The sequence below is a fragment of the Cinclus cinclus genome, chromosome Z (assembly GCF_963662255.1).
Source record: "Cinclus cinclus chromosome Z, bCinCin1.1, whole genome shotgun sequence".
NCBI classification, from domain to species: domain Eukaryota; kingdom Metazoa; phylum Chordata; class Aves; order Passeriformes; family Cinclidae; genus Cinclus; species Cinclus cinclus.
Genome location: NC_085084.1, coordinates 68449217 through 68473782, shown reverse-complemented (window position 1 = coordinate 68473782; position 24566 = coordinate 68449217). Strand labels below are relative to the sequence as shown.

Below are 24566 nucleotides of genomic sequence, written 5' to 3'. Positions count from 1 at the left end.
TAACAGAGTAGGACAGAGCAACTCTAAAACATGGTCACACTGTAGTGATGGAAGTTACTGCTCCAATTTTCCATGACCACACCAGGGTGTCACACCACTGCCATCACAGAGCAGGGCCATGGAGAGCAAGGACATCAGTCACAAAACCTCCTCGATTCCTAACAGACCTGACCTCACTCACTGAACACCACGGCTGAAATACAGTCTAGAGACAAAGACAACAAAGTCTATTATGTTCTTCTGTAAAATGGCATCCTCCCCCAAACATAAACTTCTTCTCCCTCTTCTCACCTGGGAGTTGAGAACCTTCCATGGCACCCACAGTAGTTCTCTGGTCTGACACCTCAACAGGGAGAGGAAGGTTATTTGCCAGCCAGAAGACTGGGTGAAGGAAAATGAAGTGAGTACCCTGTGTATTCCAAATCACAGAATGAGAGGTCACAAAAACCCCACCCAAACACGGGACAGGAACAGAGTGAGGAGGAAGACAGGCAACAAAAACTGGTGACGCTAATAAATTCAGGTAGAGTGCAACAAAATAATGTTGGTGCCATAATTTTGTTACACATTTTTACTGCCTACATCTAAGATTTGGAAAATGCTTTGGCAGAAGCATTCTCCCTATGACTGCTAAACAATTATAAATCATCTCATCTACAGACTGATTAGACAGCTCTGCTTCCAATTAACTACAAGTCAGGCTTACTCTCCTCAGAGAAATTCAGCATGTTTCTTGTTTGACCAATTGCCTTCCTGAAGAAGCAAATCCTCCCATTACACATATTGAGGACACAGCAGAAAAAGCTAATGTATCTAGCAGTCAGTTTTCTGAGTATGCTATATAAAACAAGCTTCTGCCAAAATGGGAAAAAAAAAAAATCTAAAAATTATATAAATAGATCTGGTATACCCAACACAAAAGAAGACAGCAGTTCATGCTCTTATAAAATTGCAGAACAATATGCTTTAGAGAACAGTTTATACCCAGTCATGAAGACATGGTAAATTCTTCACAATAAATTCAATTTTTACTACCCCAGAGAGAAGACTTCTCAAGCTGGCTCAAAGTTTTTTTTGTAGTGCTATAAATTAAACAGGACACTGGCTGTTGTTTTTATATATATTAACCATTTGGCACCATGGTTGTTGTAATAGTCATTTCATGAAGGCAAGGTACAGCTGAGAGGTATACAGGTCCAGAATGTCTCTAAAAATAACATAAAGAGAACATGTAAAAAAGCTAGTAACACTTTATAGTATCTAAAAGGAATTTTGCTAACCCAAAGTAAGTGAGAATTCGGGAAAAAAACCCCTGCAATCCTGGATGAATACAGTTTGCAGTGATGAAAGAAATACTGTATTTTGTAAACTGAAGAACCGATTGACAGTCTAGAGACACTGCCTCCTATGGAAGTATTAGGCATACTTTTTTTATCATTAGTGTAAAATACAATTCCAGTAAATCCCAGGGCCCAAGGCAACCTTACACACCAAAACTGCAGGTTAATAAGCTCTGTAAGTGGATTTATGTGAATCCCATTTATACTGACTGATTTAGAAGATCATGCTGCTACAATCTCATTTTTTGTTGCCTGTGTTTAAGTGACTTTTGTTGCAAACCTTTGTTTATGCAACTTATATTCATTAAGTATAAGAAGATAAAGTACTCCTCCTCCATATCCAATTAATAAATCAAGATACAGATTACAACCTCTGGAACTCCTCCAATTCTTACAATCTCTCTGATTCTACAGAACACATATAGAGAATAAAAAAGAAGAACACAAGCACAAACAAAAGTGTGATGCATGACATTGCTGAGAGAAAACTAATCTTCATTTCTCATTTAACCCTGCAATAAATGTTAGATTCCTAACTCAATGAGAGATTACACTTGCCAGTGCAGAGGAGTAAATGGCTCTGGGTGAGACCTCTTAGCACATCAACTCCTTCAATGGTATGATTTTTTTAAAAAAACACTCAGCTGCTTGACCAACTAGCTACAAATGCACAAATATTAATCAAAGTTTTCAGTGTTTCTGAGTCCTCAGTGAGTCTTTGCTGCTGTCTATAACTCATTTTAAACAAAAGAATAGTGAACTTGCAGTCCTGAAAACTTATATGTGCTATTCAGAACCTCATGGACATGACTTTCACTCCGCTATTGCTTTTACAAAGTGCAATCACAACCACTTAAGACATCTCTAAATATCTGAATGGACTACAGAGATTTTAAACAAACCTGAACAGGAAATCTCCAGAGCTTAGGCAGACAGTGTTATTATCACATTGTACTTGAACATTTCACTGCCAGTTTCTGACTCCAAGCATGCACATATCAAAAAGTTAAAGACTACAATGCAAAAAAGCAGTATGCTGTTTGAGCAAATGTTAACCCTTTTTAAAAAAAAACACACATAAATGCTCCCAGCTACAGTTAATCAGTTAAGTATCTGACAAATAACTCTATATTAGGCAATATTTTCAAGTGGATATATTCAATCATGATCATCTCAAAAAACAGACCTGGAAAGACTCCGAGCCCTTTGTTCACTTCAAGGCTAATGACCAGCATCTGAGCTGTGATGCTAAAAATCTGTTGGGGTGCAAAGTTCAAACCATCTGTCACCTGAAAGTTGAAGCCTCCCGACACTGCTCCTGTGGAAATCAAAATCATAAAATTACTGTTGTATTACTCTGTATTACAGAACACAAACATACACTGGACACTTTTCACTCTTGGCTACAGTGAAATATTGTTGAGGAATACATTCAGTGCAGATAGCTCTGGGTGCAGCTGCTGTGGAGCTGCAGGCTCAGCTCTGGGTGGCAGAAGCCTGATGCAAAAGGCCCTGAATTGCTGAGCCTTTGCTTAACAAAGGGCATTGGGACCTGTAGCCAGGGAACAAACACTCTAAGACACAGCAGGAGCTGAGGACTCCAGACTTGCATGGCTTAGGCTGCAAAGTCTTTTGGTCAAGACCCTTTATCAGGGGCTCCCAGCCAGAGCCATTACTCTGTGGTTGCACAATAATTAAATTATTTTAAAGACAGAGGCACCTAAGATCCTGCTAAGGGAAAACTGAGGTCAAGTCAGTGCAGAAACCTTGTCTGACTGTGTGACTGTTAAGTATGTAGAGAGTCAAACAGGGCTGGAGCCACCAGATGCGAAGGAAGTTCCATCTCAGCAATGGAAGTCTTGGGTAATGTCAATGTGACTGCCAAAGTGACTCCTGGATAGGCAGACAGGAAAGTTTTCTTAGCAATATATCCAAAATCATCCTGAAAGTTACTTTTGATCAGCACCCTTGTATCTGAATTAGAATTAAATAAAGTGATAATGCAATTAACCTATTCCTCAGAAAAAACTACTGGCTGTTGTTTTCAGTGAAGGCCAAACACTCAGCCATAAATGAGCAAGAGCAGCCCCTTCTCTTTCTTCACTGACTCAATGGAGCTGAAATCAAGTTAAACTCGGAGAGACAGTGACTCCCAGATTTCCAACTTCATTTATGTCTTAGGAGGGTCCAAAGCACTTGGGTAGTCACATATTGGCAAAGAAAGAATTTGGGGAGAAAAGAAACTAGAATGTTCTTTCAATTTGTTTTATATTTAAAGGTCTGAATAAACTCTTGGGTTGTTTCCCTAGCCCCTTTGCTGCACTTCAGCTTTGCTGAAGAAGGTATGTTGTCACAGCTTAAACTATTTCAGAGGCTATGTGTACTCATAATAAATCCACATTTTTTCCCTTTAATCTTAGGACCTGTATGTACTTTGGCACAAGCAATAGCAAAATACCTCCAGGAGTCTGAGTGGACTCCTGTAAAAATACTTGTCTCAGAACTGACATGCTGCTTTTAAGCAAAGGTTTCCCATGTTATTCAATTACGTAAAAAGACAAAACAAAAAAGTGAAACATTAACTACTGCAAAGAATTACCATGCTTTCCTATTTGCTTTGCCCAATTTAGCCATAAGATATTGCTACAAGAATACAGATACTGAAAGCCAGAGAGTACCACGTACCTTCATGTAAAGATCATCATAGTTTGCCTAACTATAAATTAACATATCAGAAGAATCAAATGTGGGTTCTGAGATTATATTTACCAATATACCTAAAAATGCCCTTATATTAGCCAGGCAGCTGAAGCAACTCTGGAAGATCTGGTCATATTGGTTTTATTTTAAATGTTTTTATTTTCTGATGTATTCTCCTGATAAAAAAAAGGGCCAGTTGCTTATTCAAAAAAGGATCTGGGAGCCTACTATTTGTATTAAGTTGAAAAGAAACCCAAACAAACCTGCTCATACCGCCTCACTTGCTTTTTCGGCTAAGGCAAGTCAACTTCTCGATTGACACAAACATTTTGTCATCAGCAGTCAGGAAAAGAACTGCATCTCAAAGTTCTGCTTGGGTGGAGCATTTATCACAGCTAAGTTTTTAAGATGTATCTGATCAGAGGTGACTGAAAGAATACCAGAAAGAGGGTTTGTAAAAGCTGCATCGAAAAGACATAGAGACTTCAGAATCAACAAGAGCTCAATTCATTGCTGCCCTAAGAAAAGCACTGCCAGGGTTTAAGTACAGGGCCCATACTGCAAAAGTGACAGGGGAACACCCTAGAGTGAAGCAAGAGTGAAAAAGAAGAAATTCTTATGCTGAAAGAGGGGTACAGAAAAGGAATGGTGTGTTCTAGTTTTGCATTTATGCTGGTGATAGAACGTATATATATGTTATGGGATATATAACATATATATATGTTTATGCATATAAAATATATGTATTATATAGGGGATATATAAATAAAAATTTCAAGGGGAAAACATGAGAGCAAAGAGAAACACTGGCAACTCACAGCACAGAATAAGCAGCATAATGTAGGTCATAAGGCTGAGCAATGTGAAAGGAAAATTCTGAGTCTAATTTAGAGGCATAAAAGCAAAGCATGGTAGTACTTTCATTGGCAGTAAAAAAGACAGAGGATGAAGAGTCATTGCCACGTACAGGTGTAAAAAATGTATAGTGCCATGAGGAGTAGCCAGAGGATGGAAGAGCTGCCTCAGCCAAGAAGATGCTGCTCTTCCATTTGGAAAGGGCTCAAGTGAGCAGGAAGACTAGATGGGGGTACTTCCAAGAGGAGACAAAGAAGCCAGCACACACTGTAAGACTGATGACAAGGAACAGAGGAAACGTAGAGAAAAGGGATAAAAAACTGAATGACAGCAACAACATAAGGAAAGGCCCCAGGTCAAGGCTGAGGGCAATAAGACCAGAGTAACAATTACATTTCCAGCAAGAGGTCAAGATGAAGGAGAGAAGAAAATCGCTGACCAAGAAATGCAAAGAAGCAAAATGAACAGAGTACTTTGTGAAGCACTGGAGACCATAAGGTTGAGTAGATGGCAAAGCCAGTACGGCTGCAAGACCTGACACACACCTGGGGTAATTTTATGTTACAAATTTACTCTACTCCCACTCACTGGAAAATGAAATTTTCTCTTCTTTTCACTTTTATTAATCAAGATTCATTCTCTAAGACTACAGATGTGCATTTGCCCTTTCTGGAACACAGAGTGGATTAATTTCCTCACACTGAAATTTACCACTGTCCTACCATCATAGAGCTTTTTACACGTCAAAATCTCCCCTGGAACTATTTAAATAGCTTGGCTCACTTTTGTCATGCTCTTGACCTTTCATTTCCTAACCAAATTATTTGAGCAGGATACTTACAGCACACCAGCTGCTGCTTGTAAAGCAATTTCAGCAACACATGTGCATTCTACAAGACAGTGCATCATAAGGCACAGAGTACTTCAACTTCATGAAGAGACAGAACAAATCTGGAGTGACTGTTGCACCCAAGGGAGCACTGGAATTCCAGGCTGCCTCAGGGCTGGCAGGAGAGCAGTGTATCTCTTCTATCTCCACCCCAAAACAATGATTTATTCCTTCTGTAGCAATTCCTTTCTTCTTTCAACTGAGGTAACATAGGAATGCAGCTGGAGCAGGAAACAGGTAGCTATCACCCCGTGAAAGCCCTACCTCTTCTGGTTGCAACCCCACTGGGAAGTTCATTCCTGTGGCTTCCCACACTGCCACTCAAGGATGCATTAAGCTGCCTTGACTTCTTTTATTCCCCACACATTCTCTCAAGTGCACAAAAAAACCCAATCTCTGGCTGTGGACAATAGGAGAAGGAGTCAATGTTTAAAGCTTAATTCTTTCACATCCTGAAAGGGACATGGACATCACACAGATGAACGATAACCTCATAATCCATCACTGCACTATGGCAGGTATCTGTGAGACTATTAGTCCATGAAGAGCTCTGCACTGTAGCAAGACAGAAAGGCTTCAGGAAATTTTCAATCACAATAGTCAAAAAAATGGATTTCCTATCTCTGAAAGATGCATGGAAATGCTCCTCTACTGCAAAACTACTTTCAGAAAAAAGGCTGCTATCTAATGAACCACCAAGAACACCAAGGTTTTCCAGTGAGCATACATTTAAGTAGACATCAGACCCCTTCCTGTTTAGTTTTTGAGATAATGTATAACCAGTGTATAACACTTCACATAACAAGTGTTCTGAGATCTTTGTGACTTCACAATGGGATTTTTAATGGATTACAAACACAAATATACTGAATAGGAACTGGTATCACATGTGGTATTTTTGAAATCACATACCATTGTGTACAAATACCAGCTGCCCTTTAATTATGTGAGCCTGGGTAAAAGTAAGGATGTTCTTGTTTGGAGAAGACTTCAGAGCCAAGTGCCCATTGCTAGGTGGACTAATGGAATACACCAGTTCTGATGGTGAGGAGTCCTTGTCTTCTGCATAGAGGTCATCAATAGTTATTTCTGTGACTGAACCCACCCAGACCTAGAAAAGCAAAAATAATTTAAAAAATAAATAAAGAAAGAAAATGCATACAAAAGAAAACTGGGACAACAGGAGATGAGGGACGGGGATGTACGATACATGACTCCAAGAAAAAGGAAGAATAAAGATTTGTGTTGTGCAACACTAGCAGGTACAAAATTTTCCTTACGGTCCATCCAAACCTCTGATCACACACTGCCATAGTTCATCCCAGAAAATCGTTTGCAAAACACAAGTAAACACACCCTACACCAGTTAAAAGTTTCAGACAGTTGGAGCACAAGTGCTCTATTTGTCAAGCATTATACAATCTCTTAGGAACATAACAAATATTGTATTATGATAACTGAGTCAAGGAGCTGCTTTCCAACACATACAAATGAATATTAGTGTCATGTATTTCACAGCAGGTAAGGCATTGAATATGCTCTACTTTCACCAGCAGAAAAGATAAAAGAAAAACAGCCTGGGGACAACACAAACCCTAACACAAATAGAACACTTCTTGTTGCTGCACTATTTTCTTCTAGCAAAATGCACTGAAGGCCCTTTTTTAGTGCACTAAAGAACCCAGAGATGCTCAGTCCAGTGGGAGATGAAACAACCAATGCCTCCAACAGCTGCCTACCATTTTGCAAGGTTACAATTCCAGAAAAATAGCTAACTAGTTTTTAGAAAGATGGTATGAAAAACATTACTTACTTCTAGTAAATCTAAATCTGGAGATCTTTCTAAGTCTAATTCCAGAGGAGAGCCATGAGATCGATAAAAGGGCTGGAGCACCTTTTCTATGAAGTCAGGCTGAGAAAATGGGGGCTGTTCAGCCTGGAGAAGAGAAGGTTGTGTGGGGTCCTCATAGACACCTTCCAGCACCTGAATTCCAGGGAATCTAGAGAGGGATTCTCTGACAGGAACTGGAGTGACAGGGCAAGGAGGAATGGGTACACACTGAAAAGGGGGGAAATTTAGCCAAATATTGGGACAAAATTCTTTACTGTGAAATAAAGTGGTGGTGAAATACTGGAACAGGTTGCCCACGGAGGCTGTGGATTCCACAATCCTGGCAGTGTTTAAAACCAGGTTGGATAAGGCTTCAAGCAGCCTGATCTAGTGGAAGGTGTCCCTGACCATGACGGGGTACTTGGGACTAGATGATCTTTAAGGTCCCTTATTTCAAGCAGAAAAGACTGCTCTCTGGGTTTCATCCCTATCTGACTGGATAATTTCTTGTTGGGAAGGATAAGCAATAGCCCATTTTGTTCTTCATCTCTGCTGTATATATTTGGAAGTACAGCCAATTGTGCAATACATATTTATCTCAACCTGAAGTGAAATTCTTAAAATATTCATTACATCAGTATCAATTATTTCCATGCACAGTTCATAACATAGCATAAAATCCTGAGAACATAAGCTCAGCTTGAGCTTCAAAACACACATTGCATCACTCCTTCCTGTATTCCTAGCTTCTTAGTACACTTAACAAATATCTGATACTAACATCACACCAAATGGCTGAAGAGGACAAATGATCCTTAACAAAAGGCATTTTACCTCTGCCAAAGCCAAAAATTAGCAATCATAATTCACTAAGTATTAATTCTACTCTTTAACACGAACCATAAAAGAAAACCTTTAAAGAGACTGAAATTTGTGCCACCACACTTCAACAGAGGAAAGATTTCATTCTACATTTTGTCACAAAATATGTGCCATGGAAAAAGAGATACTAAAATGAAGTTCAATTTTTTTTTCTAATCAGAAGAAGTTTGAAAAGTAAGTTTATAATAGAAAATACCTTTCAACTAACACACAGTTTTCTCCCCTGAAATCTATATTTTGCTGTAATGTAATTATTAATATTAAATTTTGATAAAGAATGACACGACACAGAACAACAACTAACAGCACAGGGTGACCTAGTGAGTGGCATCAAATAAGCACATCAGTGTCACATGTTTTGTACTGAGACCTAATTCATCATCAGTAGCACCTGCATAATTATTCTATGCAGAAAATAAAAGGTCACATACAGAATATGCAAAAATATAAGAAATTGTAATGGACATGTTATTACAAACTACTCACTAAGTTAAAATTATTTTCCTTACTAAAGGAAAAAAAATAATTTCTAATTATAGAAAAAAGGGGTTTTTCTGTAATATCAGTATTTAATTCTGTTGTTCCAGAACACTACCTACCACTTAATGCTTTAGAACACTACCTACCACTTAATGCTTTTTAAGTACTATACATGGCCTGCAACAGGATCCTTGAGGAATGCAAGGAGATCTAAGAGCTGAAAAGAACCATAGGGAAGCAAATACACTGAGAACACAGCAAGAATTGTACATCCTGTTTTTCATATCTGAGATCAGAACCTCCTTGAAGTGCAGCACAAAAGCTGTATCTGAACTTCCAGGATGTAGCATGACACTTATTTTTCATCTGCCTAGCATCTTCCACAGGCATAGTCCAACAAAAAAGTTAATGACCTAGCCAATGTGAAATAATTTATTCTGCTCTACTTACAAGACTCAGTTCATCAGTATCTCCTTGCATGCCACATATCCTATCAGACACTCTGTTCACATTTTAACTTTTAACACTCTAGAGAGCAATTTAGAGAAAACAACAAAAATAATCACTTTAAATTTGTAGGGTTTTTTAAAAACTTAATTCTAGGAAAATATAGCCCTCTTGTGGCAACAGGAGGATACAGTCATTTCAAAGCATTGCTATCCATGCATTTAAACACATATAATTGCAGCATACAATGCCAGGATAGTGATTTTCTTCGAAACATCCTATTTCCTTCACCCACTCCCATTACAGAAGAATAAGATGTTCATAGAACCTTGGAAATTTTAAGAAACTGTATCTAAAATGCTGGTAATTTAAGTTTCTAAATAAAAAAAACCATCTCATGAATTTATTGCAATGGAAAGGATTTAAATTAAATGCATTACAGAAGTTCTCAGGACAGTAAAACTTTCTGTATCTCAGATGTAATTCACACGTAATGATGTAATGTCATAAATTCGGGGGGGGGGGGGGGGAGGGGAAGAGAAAGGGCAGGCAGGGCTGGAGGGGAACCAACCAAAAAACCAAAACACCTTAAACCCTCATTTACTTCCACATCCTAGAGAAAAACCAGAGAAAACCAGAGAATTCCCAAAATGGCTGGATATCAGTCACCCTGAAACTCGCTCCATGGTGTTCATAATGCTGATAGCAACAGACAAGGCTGTTTGAAGAAGGGATGCTATTGATGTTTCCCAAGTGAGGAAGCTAGAGTTAGACTCATTCAGCATGTGTGCACACGCCCAATAATTTCTTGCATTTGGATAGAAGCCCATGACAAAGGCCAAAATTAACTTCCATATGCCCACACCAACATCACTGGCCACATAATGCACCCCTTCATATAAGCTACTTCTCAGCAGCAGATGCCATATCCTAGCCAATTTTTGTAATCATTCAGCATTTCTTTCTGACTCTTTCTTTACATTGTGACCTGCAAAATTTCTGAGGTCCTAAACTTCAGCCTACTCAAACAGTTCTACTGGACTTCAGTTTCCAAAGTACTGGTCACTTATTTTATGCTTTATACATTTCCAACCTTACAAAATACATAAAAGAGCTACTGAGTTTTTAAAAGCAACATTGTCTCTTATTCAGTATCTACCATTAGCAATGTTCTGGAGTAGCATAGACTGTGGCTAGAACATAGTGCCAGCCACCATCACCCTACACAGTAAGGCCCATCTCATCTCAGTATTTAGCAAGACATTTTCTACCATCTACTGAGGATGTGCAGGTTTGATTTGAGGAAGAATCATCTCAGCGTATTCCTCCCAGAAGATAACTTGACTGCCAGATTTGTTTCATATTGCACATGAATATACCATATGTGTATATATTGGTAGCCACTCACAATACAAACTTGATTTTTCAACAATAGCTTGTGCATGATTCGCAAAACCACAACCACAAAGGCAGCATCCTGGTTCCAGAACACAGAGAGCCTCTACAGTAGAGGGGACTAACTCTGGGTAGGTGAAGCTTTGTTATCCCTGCTCTTTGGAAGCCTAGATTGACAGATATTTTTAGAAAAATCCATAAGCTGCATTGCAGTGCACTGCACAGCCTTAGTTCTGTTAACAGACTGCAATTCCAGCAGTTCAATGCCAGCAGTTTAATGCCAGCAATGCACGAGAACAGAGACTCAGAAAAACTTGACTGAAGATTGTGCTCTCTTGTCTGTGACTAGACAAAGATTACTGTGTGCTGATGTCTATGGAGTATGACTGTAATTATTTCAACCAGGGAAGATTTTGCTATGTGCTACCCAAATGCCTGTGAAGGCAGTCTGCCCTTCTGCCAGCAGTGTCTGCACAGGGATATCTTCTACTGTGGGCATCTGCAGTTTATCTGCTGTCACTGTGAAGCTTCACAGTACTACCACTACAGCTAGTTTAAAAATTATTTTATGTATTTTCGCACATGAAAAGACTAAATACATAACACAAGGTTATAATCATCTTTACAGTAATTCTCCCTCTCCATACAACTAACTACATAAAATAAAAAGCATGTTTTGGTACCACCCATTTATAAACTGCATCATAGAGTACTGGGAATGACTGCAGTCTCAAAATATCCTGTTTAGCTTCCTCCAAGCTGATTCCTAAATACCTTCTGTGCCTTGATGTCTTCCAGCTGGTTTACTGTGACGACATGCTCATTAGCTGACCCATGTTCAATTCATTCTGATTTTTGGAGTCACTTAATTTGTTCTTATTCATCAGATCTCAGATCAGAAGTCTTTATACGTGGAAACTTTTTGGGCACAGTGTCTTTACTAAAATGGTTCTGGTTTATTGAGTTCTTGATTTGTAACACAAACTAATACTATAGAAATATGTCCTGGTCTAAATACTATAAATAAACTAATTAATTAATTACTCAATCTGAAAATGCACTAGTGGTAGATAACTATTCAAAGATCAGTAGATTAAAATTCAGCCACGGTTATTAAAAACTAAAGGTAGTATTAGTCAACAACTTTAAAATTTTCTTCAGGATTTTCTGGGGGGATGGCAGTTAGAAAAAAGTTAATGTGTTTTTTCTTAGCTCACAGTATCACACAGTAATAGTTTCAGCCACTGGACTGATATTATGATGACCCTATATTTTCACAGATTGCATTATCTTATTTGCAATTTGTGAAAAGGGGAGCACTCCTATTTTGTGCAAAAAATACCCAACACATAATAAATTCTCTCTTGTCCCATCCCAGTAGCACATTTGGACAGGAGCAGGCAGTAGAATGTATTTCACCAGGTCTGACCCTTTAGTACACTTCATGGCAAGAGGTTGGAAGGCTGTGCAAAAACAATAGTGAAAAGTTGACATCCTCATCACCACTATTCTTGGTACTTTTCTAAGTTACATGTTCATTAACAGTCCTCAAGACACCACAGCAAACAACGTGAAAACATAACAACCAAGCTATCCACCCTCACAAGTTTCCAACAGTCCAAGAGACTTCAAGTAAATTTAAATTAAAATAATGCTCATTCAGCCTTCTAGATAAACTTTACAGCAGCCGAAAGAGTTCTCCACAGCTAAAATCTTCCTAAACACAAATATTCTATGTACCACCTCCGCTCATTAGCATTAATGTCTCTAAATCCAAATACTACTACATATTATATTGACAATCCTACCAGATACAAACCTAATTAATAGTCTGTTACTGAAGGTGCATTAAATGGCATCAGAATTAATGGGATTAATATTAACACTTCAAAACGTTGACAAACATACCTGAAGAATTCTGTTTACTTTTACAACAGGAGCTTCATCATTTACTGCAGTAACAGTTATAAACACAGTTCGGGGCAAACTTTGTTTCCACAACTCCGTGTTATTTGCTATCACAGTAAAACTGTCCATCAACTCTTCACTGTCATCATGAACATAGTAGATTAATTCCTGTTCCACCTGAAAAATATACCAAGCTGAAAAACTAAAGAGGCTTGAAGAAAATAAATGTCACACTGAAAAATATCCCAAGTCATGGCTAGTCATGGCTGTCTGTATTTATTGCATTAACATTCTATGACTTCTAAAACTTTACTTATGCAGCAGTATCAGACTGTACTTCTATCTTTATTCCATTCACAACAGTAAACTTTAGTGATTATCTGTCCACTCCTTTAGTCAGAATATCTTGCCAGTCTTGGCATTCTTCATTCCTCCCAGAGGAAAAATGAAAATCCAACCCCACTATATTTAACAATGTTTCCAGGAATCTATAAGCTGAACACAGTACTAGTAGATGGTGACCTATGATACCATTTTGCTTCTTGGACCTAATGACTGAAAATTAGCACATTGTGCATATAGTGACTGTGTGCAAAGAAATTACCTAAAAAGTTGCTTTTTCCCCCACTTTTCTACTTGTTCAATCTACATACCATTTTCTCTGGTTCTTTCAAAATGCACCCACAGCCTCACATCTCCAGAGTATCTGCCACTCTGTCTGAATGTGAGTGACCCATCAGTCTACTGTGGTTATAGCACATTAGCCTGTGCCAATAGTGCCATCAAGGAAATGATGTGGTTCACCACAAGGCAGCCTCCTTCCCACTCCAAATGACCAGCTAGAAACAGCAAAAAGATCTTCAACTCAAGGCCAGAATAAAGCACAAATTCATGCCTCTCACCACCTCCCACAAAATCCCGCAGCTTTCAATAAAGCAAATAATTAATCAAGACAACATCTAATAAGATCTAAAGGCATTACCTGTTTTCTGGTAAATGTAGCTAACTTTATTCCAGGAACATGAGAGTTTTCAACATACCCATGTTTTGGCTGCTCAGTTAAAATGAATTCACAGCTGAGTCCTGCAAAGTGTCTACTAGAAATTTTTAGATAGTCTTCCACCAGAGCTTTTGAGCACCCTTCAATTACTGTAAAGTTCTGCACTTCCAGTGGAATCATTCTGGGGATGATGTCTACAGAGATCTCTATTCCAGTCACTGTTCTGACACCACTGGTCACATCCAGAAAAAAATGGTCATCTAGTTGGCCAGAAATTGTCTGCACATACTGAACTTTGCCCTCATCGACATCTTGCTGTGTGAAGCTCAAAGCTGGCCTTTGGTCAGAACCGAGATAACTTTCTTCTGAGGAAAACTTCCGAATGTATCCATGAACTGGAGGCTGTCTTACTGTGAACACAATCTCAGATGGAGAACTATTTTCACGAACAACCTTAAATTTAAGAACATATCCCAAGATTATTCAAATGGGAGTGGGAGGAATTCTATAATTCTCTTCTGAATTTTTCACTTTTAATTCTGGGATTTGTCTACCTAACTAAACTGGCACTTCTTAGGTGGGTTACACAGTCCCCACAAAAATACAATACTTTAAGCAGACACATGGTAAACAAAGGTGACATGGGAGCCATTTTGTAACCCCAAGTATGATTCGTAAGTTTTGAAAAGGAACGTACTGCGTGTAATTAACTACTGGCCTACAGCTACAGATCCCTGCCTGAAACAAGGTATTCAGGATCTCAGCAACGTTCAGCCAGAGCCCTCTCGCGGTTGTTACTGGAAGGCTACACACAAAAATTGTGCAGGGAAGAACTAATCAAACAGAAACGGCCTCAGGTTTGAGACTTGATTTGTTTTTTAAAATTTTGGATGCAACTTTCAAACAATTTTGATGGGCTAGCTCCAAATCAAATCAAACAAAACCCTTTCTTCCTTGGCATTTTCCACCAGCTCAATTAAGAACATTACATGGAGTACAAATAATTGCTACACCTAAAACAAATATACACATGCAGAATCTCCAAATGATAATTTTCTTAAGTACCAATATATAATAGAGTCAAAGACTATGGGCAATCTTTAACATAATCAGTTTTCCTTCCTAAAAATAGAAGCGTGCTAGTGCAAGTCTCTCCTGAATGAAGCACCCAGAATGCAGTCATATTAGTGGTAATCACAACGAGTTAAAGAACAGAAGACACAAACTAAAGACACTGCAATGGCTAAAAAAAGTGAGGAAAACTTGCTACAAGATTGGAAGAATGGACAACATGATTAACCTACCTGAAGTTTTCCTTTGCTGATTTTAACTGGTTTTCCTTCTTCAACCAAGAGGTTGTTTTTGTTCACAATCCTTGGTGGCTGCTGATGACTTTCCAAATATATGTGAACCTGTAGTCCAGCATCCAGATGTACATCTCCAGCATGGACTGTAAAGTTAAATGTGTCAATAAGGTTGTTGCTGTCATCATGTCTGTAGGTGACATGCCCCTTTATCAGATCAAGCTGAGTAAAGGAATCCATTAATACATTATTCACATATATTCTTCCATATTTTGGGAAAGAGAGTATCTCATATATAAGCTCATGATCATTTCTTATGTCTTGGTTTGTAGTAGCACTTAGGTTAGCTGTTGAAATAGTTTCTCCTTTCCCTTTTTGAACCAACAATCCTGTATTGTTTGCCAACCTAACGTAAGGATTGGTGGCATTAACCTCCAGAAGCAAGGAAGTATAGTGCTTTCCATCTGTCACAAAAAGCACAAAACGCCCAAAATTTGCACCATGGTGTATAAACAGGACTTGTTTCTCCTCCAGGTCCACTTGTTTGAATTGGTAGAGTCTATGCAAAGTATCATTTGTTAGCACCAAGTCCCCATTGGAAATACCACGTCTAGTATACAGCAACTGTCCATCATCAAAATCAGAATCAGGATCATGATAGCAAAGATCTGCCAAAGTTAATAATCGCTGACCATTTCTCACTATGTCAAATATCTTATCAATCACGCGAATTGGCTTCTCGTCATTCTTCAGCTGGACAGAAACATAGAATCTAATTTCTACTGAAAAAGGTTCTACTTCTGGATCAAAGCTTGTCCCCTTTCCTGAATCTCTGCTGGAAGCTCTGACAAGAAATTCATCAAACATGGTCTCAGAATCATCATGCACATACATAAGGCATTTATCAGTTATATCTTTACTAGTGAATGTTGTAAGATTGCCATTATTCTCAAATGAACCAGAAAAATTAGTAAGTTTTAATTTCCCATGCTTAGGAAATTGTATAACTTTGTATTGTAAAGTTTTATTATCTGCTGTTTGCACAAACAATTTTGTGCTTGTTATTAATTCTCCCTCCCCTTCAGTAACATTAAGGCCATTGTTAGTCAAAATAACGTTTCTGAAATCTGATTTGATGTAGATTTCAAAGTCATAGAAATTTGAATCCAGATACTTGGTAGAAATGAGAAATCTAAATGAATCATAGTTTTCATGGTACTGGCTGATTAATTCATATGCCACTTTTTGATCAGTAACATCTTTTTGGCTAAAGATTGATTCTTTTTTCAAAGGTTGGTCATTAAGCAGTATCTGTCCATTCTTTGGTAGGGACAAAAGTTTGAAATGAAGCTCATCTTCAGGTATTTCTAGATCTGCAACTACAGCAAAAAGGTTATGAGAATTCAAGTACTTCTTTTTTGATTTTTCAATTTCTAGAGGAGCATGTTTCAACAGACTGTACCTTAACCATTTCACTTTGATTGGAAATGTGTGCTCTTCACTGATTTTGTTTCCTATGCTAACTTTGAACTTAAATTGGTCTGTAACGTTTTCCTGCTGAATATCTTTAAAAGTGCTACAGTATCTCACCCTGCTGCGCTGAAGAGAGTGTTGAGAAAAAGAGCTGACTTCCTTCCATATCCCCCTTGAATGCTGCCCTTGGACTTGACCAAAGTGAGGTGGCTCTGTGATCTCATACCATATCTCCAGTTCCTGGAGGACATTTGTTTCGACTGCCAGATGCTTAGGTCTTATAAGAGCTGTAACACCTTGGAGGAGCTTTATTCCTGAGTTGTTGACAACTCTGTAATCCAAAGGAACTGCCATGACACGCAACACAACAGTGTTGCTCACCTTCTCACCATCACTTGCCCTGAGAACAATCCTTGAGTTCTTGACACCTGTGTGGACAAAGAAAACAGTTCCTTTGCTTAAATCCTCGTTAGAAAAAGTAGTGATAGCTTTTCCAGGATGCCTTGAATTTTCTAAAAATCCTGCATCTGCATTCAGATTTCCAAGGACTGAAAGTCTGAGACCCACAGAATCTGTATCTTTATCTAGAACTTTTATCAGGTCATGAGTCAAACGCTTCTTTGACTTCTCTAAGAGAAGAAGCAAGTTTCCCTCGGGAAGTATGATCTCAGGTGCATCATTTACTGGAGTAACAGTAATGCTAAACATTTGCTGCTCATTTCCTTGCAAATATAGTGACACAATCTTCTCACTGCTGGTAGAAATTGAGAAATTAAAATAATCACAAGTGTCCTCAGACCCATCATGGACATAGAAAATCCTCCTTTGCCACACATCCTGCAGAGTAAATGTACTTATCTCTCGCAACGGTTCAACATTCAGTTTCAAGTGTCCATGAGAGGGAGGCTCCTTTATATCAAAAATAATTTGTGACTGATTAATTCCTAATTTCTGGAAGTCTAAGTTAACTTTAATATGCTTAGATTCAAGTGAAGCTTGCTCACCCTCTAGCACAATCAAGTTACTCAGAACTAAAAGGTGTCTTTTGCCTTCCTTGTCTGGAGAAATGGAGCTTTCTTGGGAAATGGCAAATACCGGAGCTGCTTTCACAGAAGGGTTCTTTACAGCTGTCTCTAAAGAAAGATTTGTTTTAAAAGAACTCTTCATCTCACATCCAGCTGAAATGTCCTTAGTTACTAGAACATTCTTCAGTGACTTCTTTTCTGAATTGGCTTTCAGGTTTCTTAAGCAGCCTTTGAAGGATCCTCCTCTTGCATACTTCCCAGATAGTGAGATTAACTTAATGACTTCTGATCGTACGCTGTCATCTACGCCACCTACAAAGAAGGATCCCTTCAGAAGTGGCAACTTACTCAGGGGAGGTAATGACTTTTTCACAGTTTCTTCATCCAATGTTAGCTGTAAATATTCTGCAGTAAATTTCAGTTTGATATAGTGCCAGTGACTATCATTAACTGACTTATTAGAAGAAAGATGGGTTCTACTTTTACGTTTTCCAATGTAAGCTTTAATTAAACCATCTTCCATTTCCATTGCAATGAAATCTCCTGCTTGACCAGGGTGGTAAAGTAGTAAGCCACGTGCAGCTGAAGTTTGTAAAGTATACTCAAAGATTCCCTCATCATCCACAGTCCATGATGGGAAAGAAATATAGGATCTGGAACTGAAGAAACTAATGGGTTCTTCTTCACCTGCAAAGAATTCATCACTGCACCCCACTGAAACTTCATGGATGTTTTTGAAGCCAGAAGAAGGTCTCAGAGGCATCAGAATGTCTAGCTGATTGAATGATACACCATCAATACATCCTCGGAAACTGGGTAGTGCTCCAGCAAGGTAGGGAACATCAAGTTTACCAGTACCACCTATGTAGAATCCATAATCAATGTTTAATTCATAAAGAATTCCAGGCATTTTTGCACTAGTTCTATCATGCTTATCAATTACCAATGTGACATTATCTTGTTCATGATGTAGTTCAACCAGGTGCCAAGCCAAATCATTCAGCCCAGATCTTTCCTGAGAATGCAGTACTTGCTCTCCCGCACCAAAGTTAATTCTCACCTGCAAGAGATAGAATTTTAACTATCAAAATCCAAAGTGATATTCTTCACAATCATACATTATACATTGTTAATACATTAATTTTCATATTTTTTCATACTAAGCATATAACTTACAGAATGTATTTGAAAAAAATCAAATCCCACTAAAATTCTGTATGGGTTTACTTGCCATCACAAGCACTTGAGTAACTGCAGAAGCAGGAATGGTGTTCAGACAGTTCTGCTAGGAACAACAACTCTTGCGAGCCCAAATGAAAGTGATCTTTCAACAACTTAACTTGCAGGAAAACAATTACTCAGATTCAAGCGCTTTCTGTAATGCTAACATCATCAAATTTGAAATTTTGCCTTTACTGAATCTCATGCTTTCAACACAGTGATCTTGATTTTAAAAACTGGAGATCTCAAAGGCTATAGCAATATGACTGTGAGAAATAAAAGCCGTACTTTGAAATTAACAACTATATTAAGTGACTTTTTCATTTCTTTAAACAGAAACTTGCTTAGAGATCTTGGTATAGATAACAGCCTTAAGAAAAGCTCTGAGCAATACAGGCTACATATAGCTACAGCTGTAAAGCATACTTGTACATATCCTGAGTGCAGCTCCATTAAACAATAATCAGTCTTCCCAGCTGCAAGGAAAAGCAGTCCCTGTGGGTTGCTGGTTTGAAACTGCAACTGTAAGGATGTCTGAGGGGATGCTTCTGCCATGTTCAGCTCCACAAAGCTATCACCATAAAAAGATACTGAAAAAAATAAAGGACAATAAATAGGAAATTGAATCTCTCTCTCTCACACACACACACACACAAATCTCTTTTTCTTATTCATACCTAAATATATGAAAACAATTTATATTATTTTATATATACTTATTTACATACAAATGAAAATAAATCTCAGATATCAAATTCACCAGTCCAAGCAATTTAATAAGAGCCCAATAGCCATACCAGAATGGACAAAGGATGAATACAGTCCAGTTTTCTTATCTCCAACAGTGATGACTGGGAAATGTAAGAAGCATGCAATTAAACGGAATAATTTATTTCAAATACTCCTTCATTTTTGTTTGTTTGTTTCAGGTATTTTACTGAGCTTGTCACACCTAGTCTATTTTGTAGCGGATAAAGAATTTCTCTCTGAAGTGTTTCTCTCATTTCTCTTTGGAAATATTTTCATCTAAAACATGGTCTTACACCTCCAACACAGACAATCTATGCCATCTCTGCAGAGTAGATCCACAAGTCTCCTGCCACCTGTGTCATTTTCAGATGTTTACATTCCTCTATTCCAGGTAAAAATGCCCTCTTGTTTCCTGTATGCAACCTCCAAGTACCCCAACCATCCTGTTGGCCAGTAAACTCAGATCTGTACAAGCCTCCTTCATTGTCCCCTCCCCTCTTTTCTGCTCTGAGGAACAGTAACACCAGTAAGTGCAACTGCTCACTGCTTTTACCATCCCCATTATTACTATTTTGAACAGCACAGATCCTAAGACCAAATCCTCCAAAACGCTGCTGGTAACTTCCCTACGACACACAAAAAACATTTATCAGTCACCTTCCACTCCTCCTATTTAATCAATTACTTAATAAACAAAGCCCTGCATGAATACTAAATGAATACTATAATGAATACTAAAAAGCCTTTGGCAGCAAACTTCATAAAAATCTTTTGAAACTCTAAATCTCAGCCACTTTGCCCACCCCCATCAAGAAAAACTCCAAGGGGTTCATAAAGAACTCTTCAAAGAAATCTTATGGACTCCTCCAAAATTGATCTTTGTCACTTGAATCATCCCAATTAGCAGTAAACACCATTTAGTTTAGCTTCTCTGCAGTAGCCATGTCCTTTCTGAGTGCTTCTTTCATGCTAGTAACTTAATCAAGAGCACAGACGCTCTGCAGGGTTTTTGTTCTTGATGTCCTTAAGGAGGATTTAGTAAAAGCTTTGATTCCTTCAAGCGATCCTTGACCATTTTTTTTTTCCCCAGATATGTCTATTTTCAAATTCCATTTGCCAAAGTTTATGATGCTTTCAGCTGTTTGGATATAGCTTGTGAGATAAAGTAAAATATTTATTTTGCAGTTTTTAGCATCATTCTGAAATAATTTTCTTGTTCTAAAATCAAGAATTATTGCAGAGGACTTTTGAGGTTTAAATGTTCCGGTTCCTACATTAGCTTTCCCCTTGTTTAATCTAATACACTCTGACAACTTAAAAAGTGTGGCTTTAACTCTGACTCTGAACTGGATTCTGTACAGACTACCAAATCAAAGACCACATTTAGCAGCTCATTCAGAAAATAACAATCCGTAATAGTTTCTAAAAATTTGCTATAGGATATATAAGAATTCTAGGTAGCTTTCCCAAGAACAAGATTTCAGCAAACCCCACAGCCAACAACTATGTAATATTAAGTACCCAGAGAAACACAGGAAAGATCCTTACATTACTGAAATACACATATTTCTTCCAAAGAAAGAGTTACCACTGTGCCTAGAAAAATTGATCACAAATGGAACAAAAAGGAATTCTTTGCCAGCAGTTTGCTTCTAGCTCAAAAGAAGCTTTCATCAAACAGCTCAAATACACCTTGTAGGTTTTACATTAAATTTATACACTGAGAAGACCTATGCCCTTTGTTGTGCATAAAAATGTTATTCCGTGGGGTAAATAAAGATCTCCTCTTTAAAGCAAGTATTGGAATAACACAACCAGAGGCAAATCCCCAAAATAAGCCAGGACTAACTAATAAGACAGGAAAGAAGAGGCTAAATAATTATGATTTTTTTAATATTATGCTTAATTCATACATTGGATTTTGGGGGAAGAAATTAAGCAGAGAGATTATGGATTACTCAGAGCCATTTAGAATAACTAGAACGAAGCTGTAAAGTCAATATTTTGAGCAGAGCACCACTGGGAAACAGTTTGGTATTAATACCATTTATGATCTGGAAAGAAAAAAGAAAACCTAAGTTAAACCTTCTGCCTTCCATAAAACTCTTCAGAGTCAGAATCCTTCACTGAAGGTGGAACAGGAAGGCACTGATCCATCAGTAAACAAGATTTTTGGACCACTTACAGTGCCTTGGCACGATTTCTTTTACAGCCAGACACAACCATATTTTTAACTTTTTTTTTGACACATTTCTTGCTCCATCACAGATAAGATCAAATTCAACTGCTGAGACTGAAAAACATCACCACTACCACAGAATACATAATATGGTTTGCTTATAAATCTTACACTCTCCAAAACATGGTGATGGTATTTCATAAACAGGAGTTGGGTTAATGAAGCTTTGCTACAAGGACAAATAGCAAAAGTAATGCAGCAGAATGAGAGGGGGGAAAAAAACCCTCCAAAGAATCAAAATAGGACACTTCATAATGAGGAAATATTCCTCCATTTTTGTCAGCTTATCTAAGCTGGTAGCAGATGATACCGACAGCATATAAGAGACACAGGGAAAATGGAAGTAGAAAACAAAGCTGCCAGATTCACTGGGAATGACTTTTAAAGCTAAATAATAGCAATTATTCAAAAGGGAATTCTCAGGGTTGATTCACACTTTCTCAGTGTAAAATTCAGTGAGATTTTGAGGGTAAATCAAACACTACAACAGTGTAAAAGCCTCTTATATTCACCTTTAATGTAACACAATGAAGAATATCCCCACCTTACATCTACACACTAGAAACAATGTCTAAAGGTCCCTTCCACACCACAGCATTCTGTGACTTCCAGATGAAAGACAATCCTGTAGTTAAAGCATTGAACATGAAATGAAAGTGCTGATGTTATTTTCTGGTTCTATCACAGAAACTCACTGAAAACTAAAGAGTTGAGAAAGCCAGTTCAGACCTAATTTCAGTGCACTGCCTATAAAAAGCTTGTGGGTGTTTTTCCTTCCCAGCCCTTGGCTGTTTTATTCCCTTTTGCTAGATTACCTCTGGGGGAGGTTATAGCTTTAATAGCACCTGGAGTAAATGAAGAAAGCTGGATTTTGACAAGCCCTCCTGGTAGTGATGTCAATCCATATTGCCTAGCAAAACCCAACTTGAAGGCAGCTCACGCAGAGCATCACAGCACCTACAAGAAGCAGGCTTGTGTCCCTACCAGCTGGTTTGGAAATGTATCATCTGGCTTTGCCTTGCACTGCCTGCAGTGCCAGGGACAGAGGACACTAACAGCAAGTCATAAAGCACTGGTTGGCCTAACACCACTATTAGTAATATCCACAAAACCCTCTGTCGTGTCATTTATGACAATGCTACTACTGCTAGAGATTGCCATTTCAGTGGCACTCATATCTTCTGACAATCCCTGATATGTCTGAGACATCTCTATAAGGAATAAAGAACTCCCTCCATCCGCTCCGGGTCTTCATTCACAAAACTGCAAAAACATCACTTAAGAGCTCCACGCACTGAGATCCTCTCATGAAAAGAAAAGATTGGTGTATTTCATTTACAGTATCTGAACTTAGTCCTTTCATTAATCTCTTCATTAATTCTGAAGTAAAAATTACTTTTTAAAGGTTACAATTAAATATTAGTTAATTTCTAACCAGTCTTCTCTGCTAGAGAAACCGATTTCGCACCATCACAGAAACTGGCCACCCAACATCTATAAAGAACATTAGAGATTGGTTTGTTTCACACGGGATTGCAGTGAGGGATAGAAGGTGGGTGAATGTGAATGAAAAACCACACTTCTTCAACTGTGTGTTGATCCAATAGTTTTTAAAATATTTTTAAATCATAAACTTCATCTCAAGAATAAACAGAATTTGCACTCAAGTTTTTGCCTGTTTCAATGGTCTTGATGACTGCCCAAGACCTGCACCTTAACGTGGATCACTGCTGGTGAGGTGACTGGCATGTCTTGAAAAGCCAGGCACAAGACAGCTGAAGCTGCATGCTAAAACCCAGATACCTGCAGTTTCTGGCTGACACTTATTATGGGGGCTACTAGTTCACACACACACCAGAGCAGGGGAAGGAATTGCAGGGAATATTCTTGTTTATGCCTCAGCATTTTTCCTCACGACATACTTACAGTTATGATAAGAGGTGGAGGGAAAAGGTTTACATCTGCTTTGCTTGCAAAGCATCCACGATTCCATTCCTAGACTAGCTATGTCAAGTCTCAGCGTCTAGGTATTAGGAGGGGAAGCAGGCACAAGGCGGGCTCACGCCCGAGCAGACAACTCGGCCTTCGCTCCAAGGCAAGAGAACACCACGCCTTCACAAAATGCCCACTGTCCCACCACCTGTGCGGCCGCCTGCCCGCCCTCGCTCCCGGCCGAGGGGCTGAGGCGGCTGTCGGCCCAGGCACGGGGTCCGGGCCGGGGCACTCCCCGTGGGGCCGCTGCTTCCGCGGGAACACCGGCTACAAGTCGCTGCAGCGCTCCAAGCAGCCCGAGCGCCGTCGGGCCGCCCCTTCCCCCGCGGGCGCAGGTGCCTTCCGGCCCCGCCACGGCCCTACCTGCGAGAGCGGGCCGGCCGGAGGCCAACAGCAGCACCAGCAGCAGCAGCACCAGCAGCGCCGGCCGCAGCAGCGCGGCGGGCGCGCCGGCCATGCCGGAGCCGCGGCCTGGCCACGCTCCCCCGGCGCGGGCGGCGGCGGAGCCGCAGCGCAGCCCCGAGGAGCGGCGGGGAGCGTCACCGCCCCGGCCCGTGCTCCCCGCCCGCGGTCCCGGGATGGCCTCCGCCCTCCTCCCCTGTTTCCCTCCCTCCTCAGAGCGCAGCCCCTCGCCGCCCCGCCCTCGCGCCCGGAGCAGCGGCCTGGGACGGGAGACGGGGCAGGGCCGTCCCACAGCCCCGGGCCCCCTTCTCCGCTGTGCGGTGGGGTGTGCTTCGGCTGCGACCTGCCCACGTGTGGGTTACAGCTGTTGTCGGTCCTTCACGCACTCACACCCTCTTGTCTCCGTGGCCTGCCTGTCGCAGTGGGAGGCTGC

At 39.5% G+C, this 24566-nt stretch overlaps 1 protein-coding gene across 1 annotated transcript in view; it reads right to left on the bottom strand.

Annotated features, from left to right (window-relative positions):
- LOC134056825 (chondroitin sulfate proteoglycan 4-like) overlaps positions 1-24188 on the bottom strand; it is a 33024-nt gene extending 8836 nt beyond the window's left edge. Inside the window, exons 1-7 of the mRNA XM_062513720.1 lie at positions 24095-24188; positions 19177-19340; positions 15032-18589; positions 13710-14180; positions 12728-12904; positions 6697-6895; positions 2527-2658 (exon numbers count right to left, since the gene is read on the bottom strand). Of these exons, the coding sequence (XP_062369704.1) occupies positions 2527-2658; positions 6697-6895; positions 12728-12904; positions 13710-14180; positions 15032-18589; positions 19177-19340; positions 24095-24188 (4795 nt within the window). The remainder of the gene's footprint in view (positions 1-2526; positions 2659-6696; positions 6896-12727; positions 12905-13709; positions 14181-15031; positions 18590-19176; positions 19341-24094) is intronic.
- Between the last annotated feature and the right edge of the window lie 378 nt (positions 24189-24566).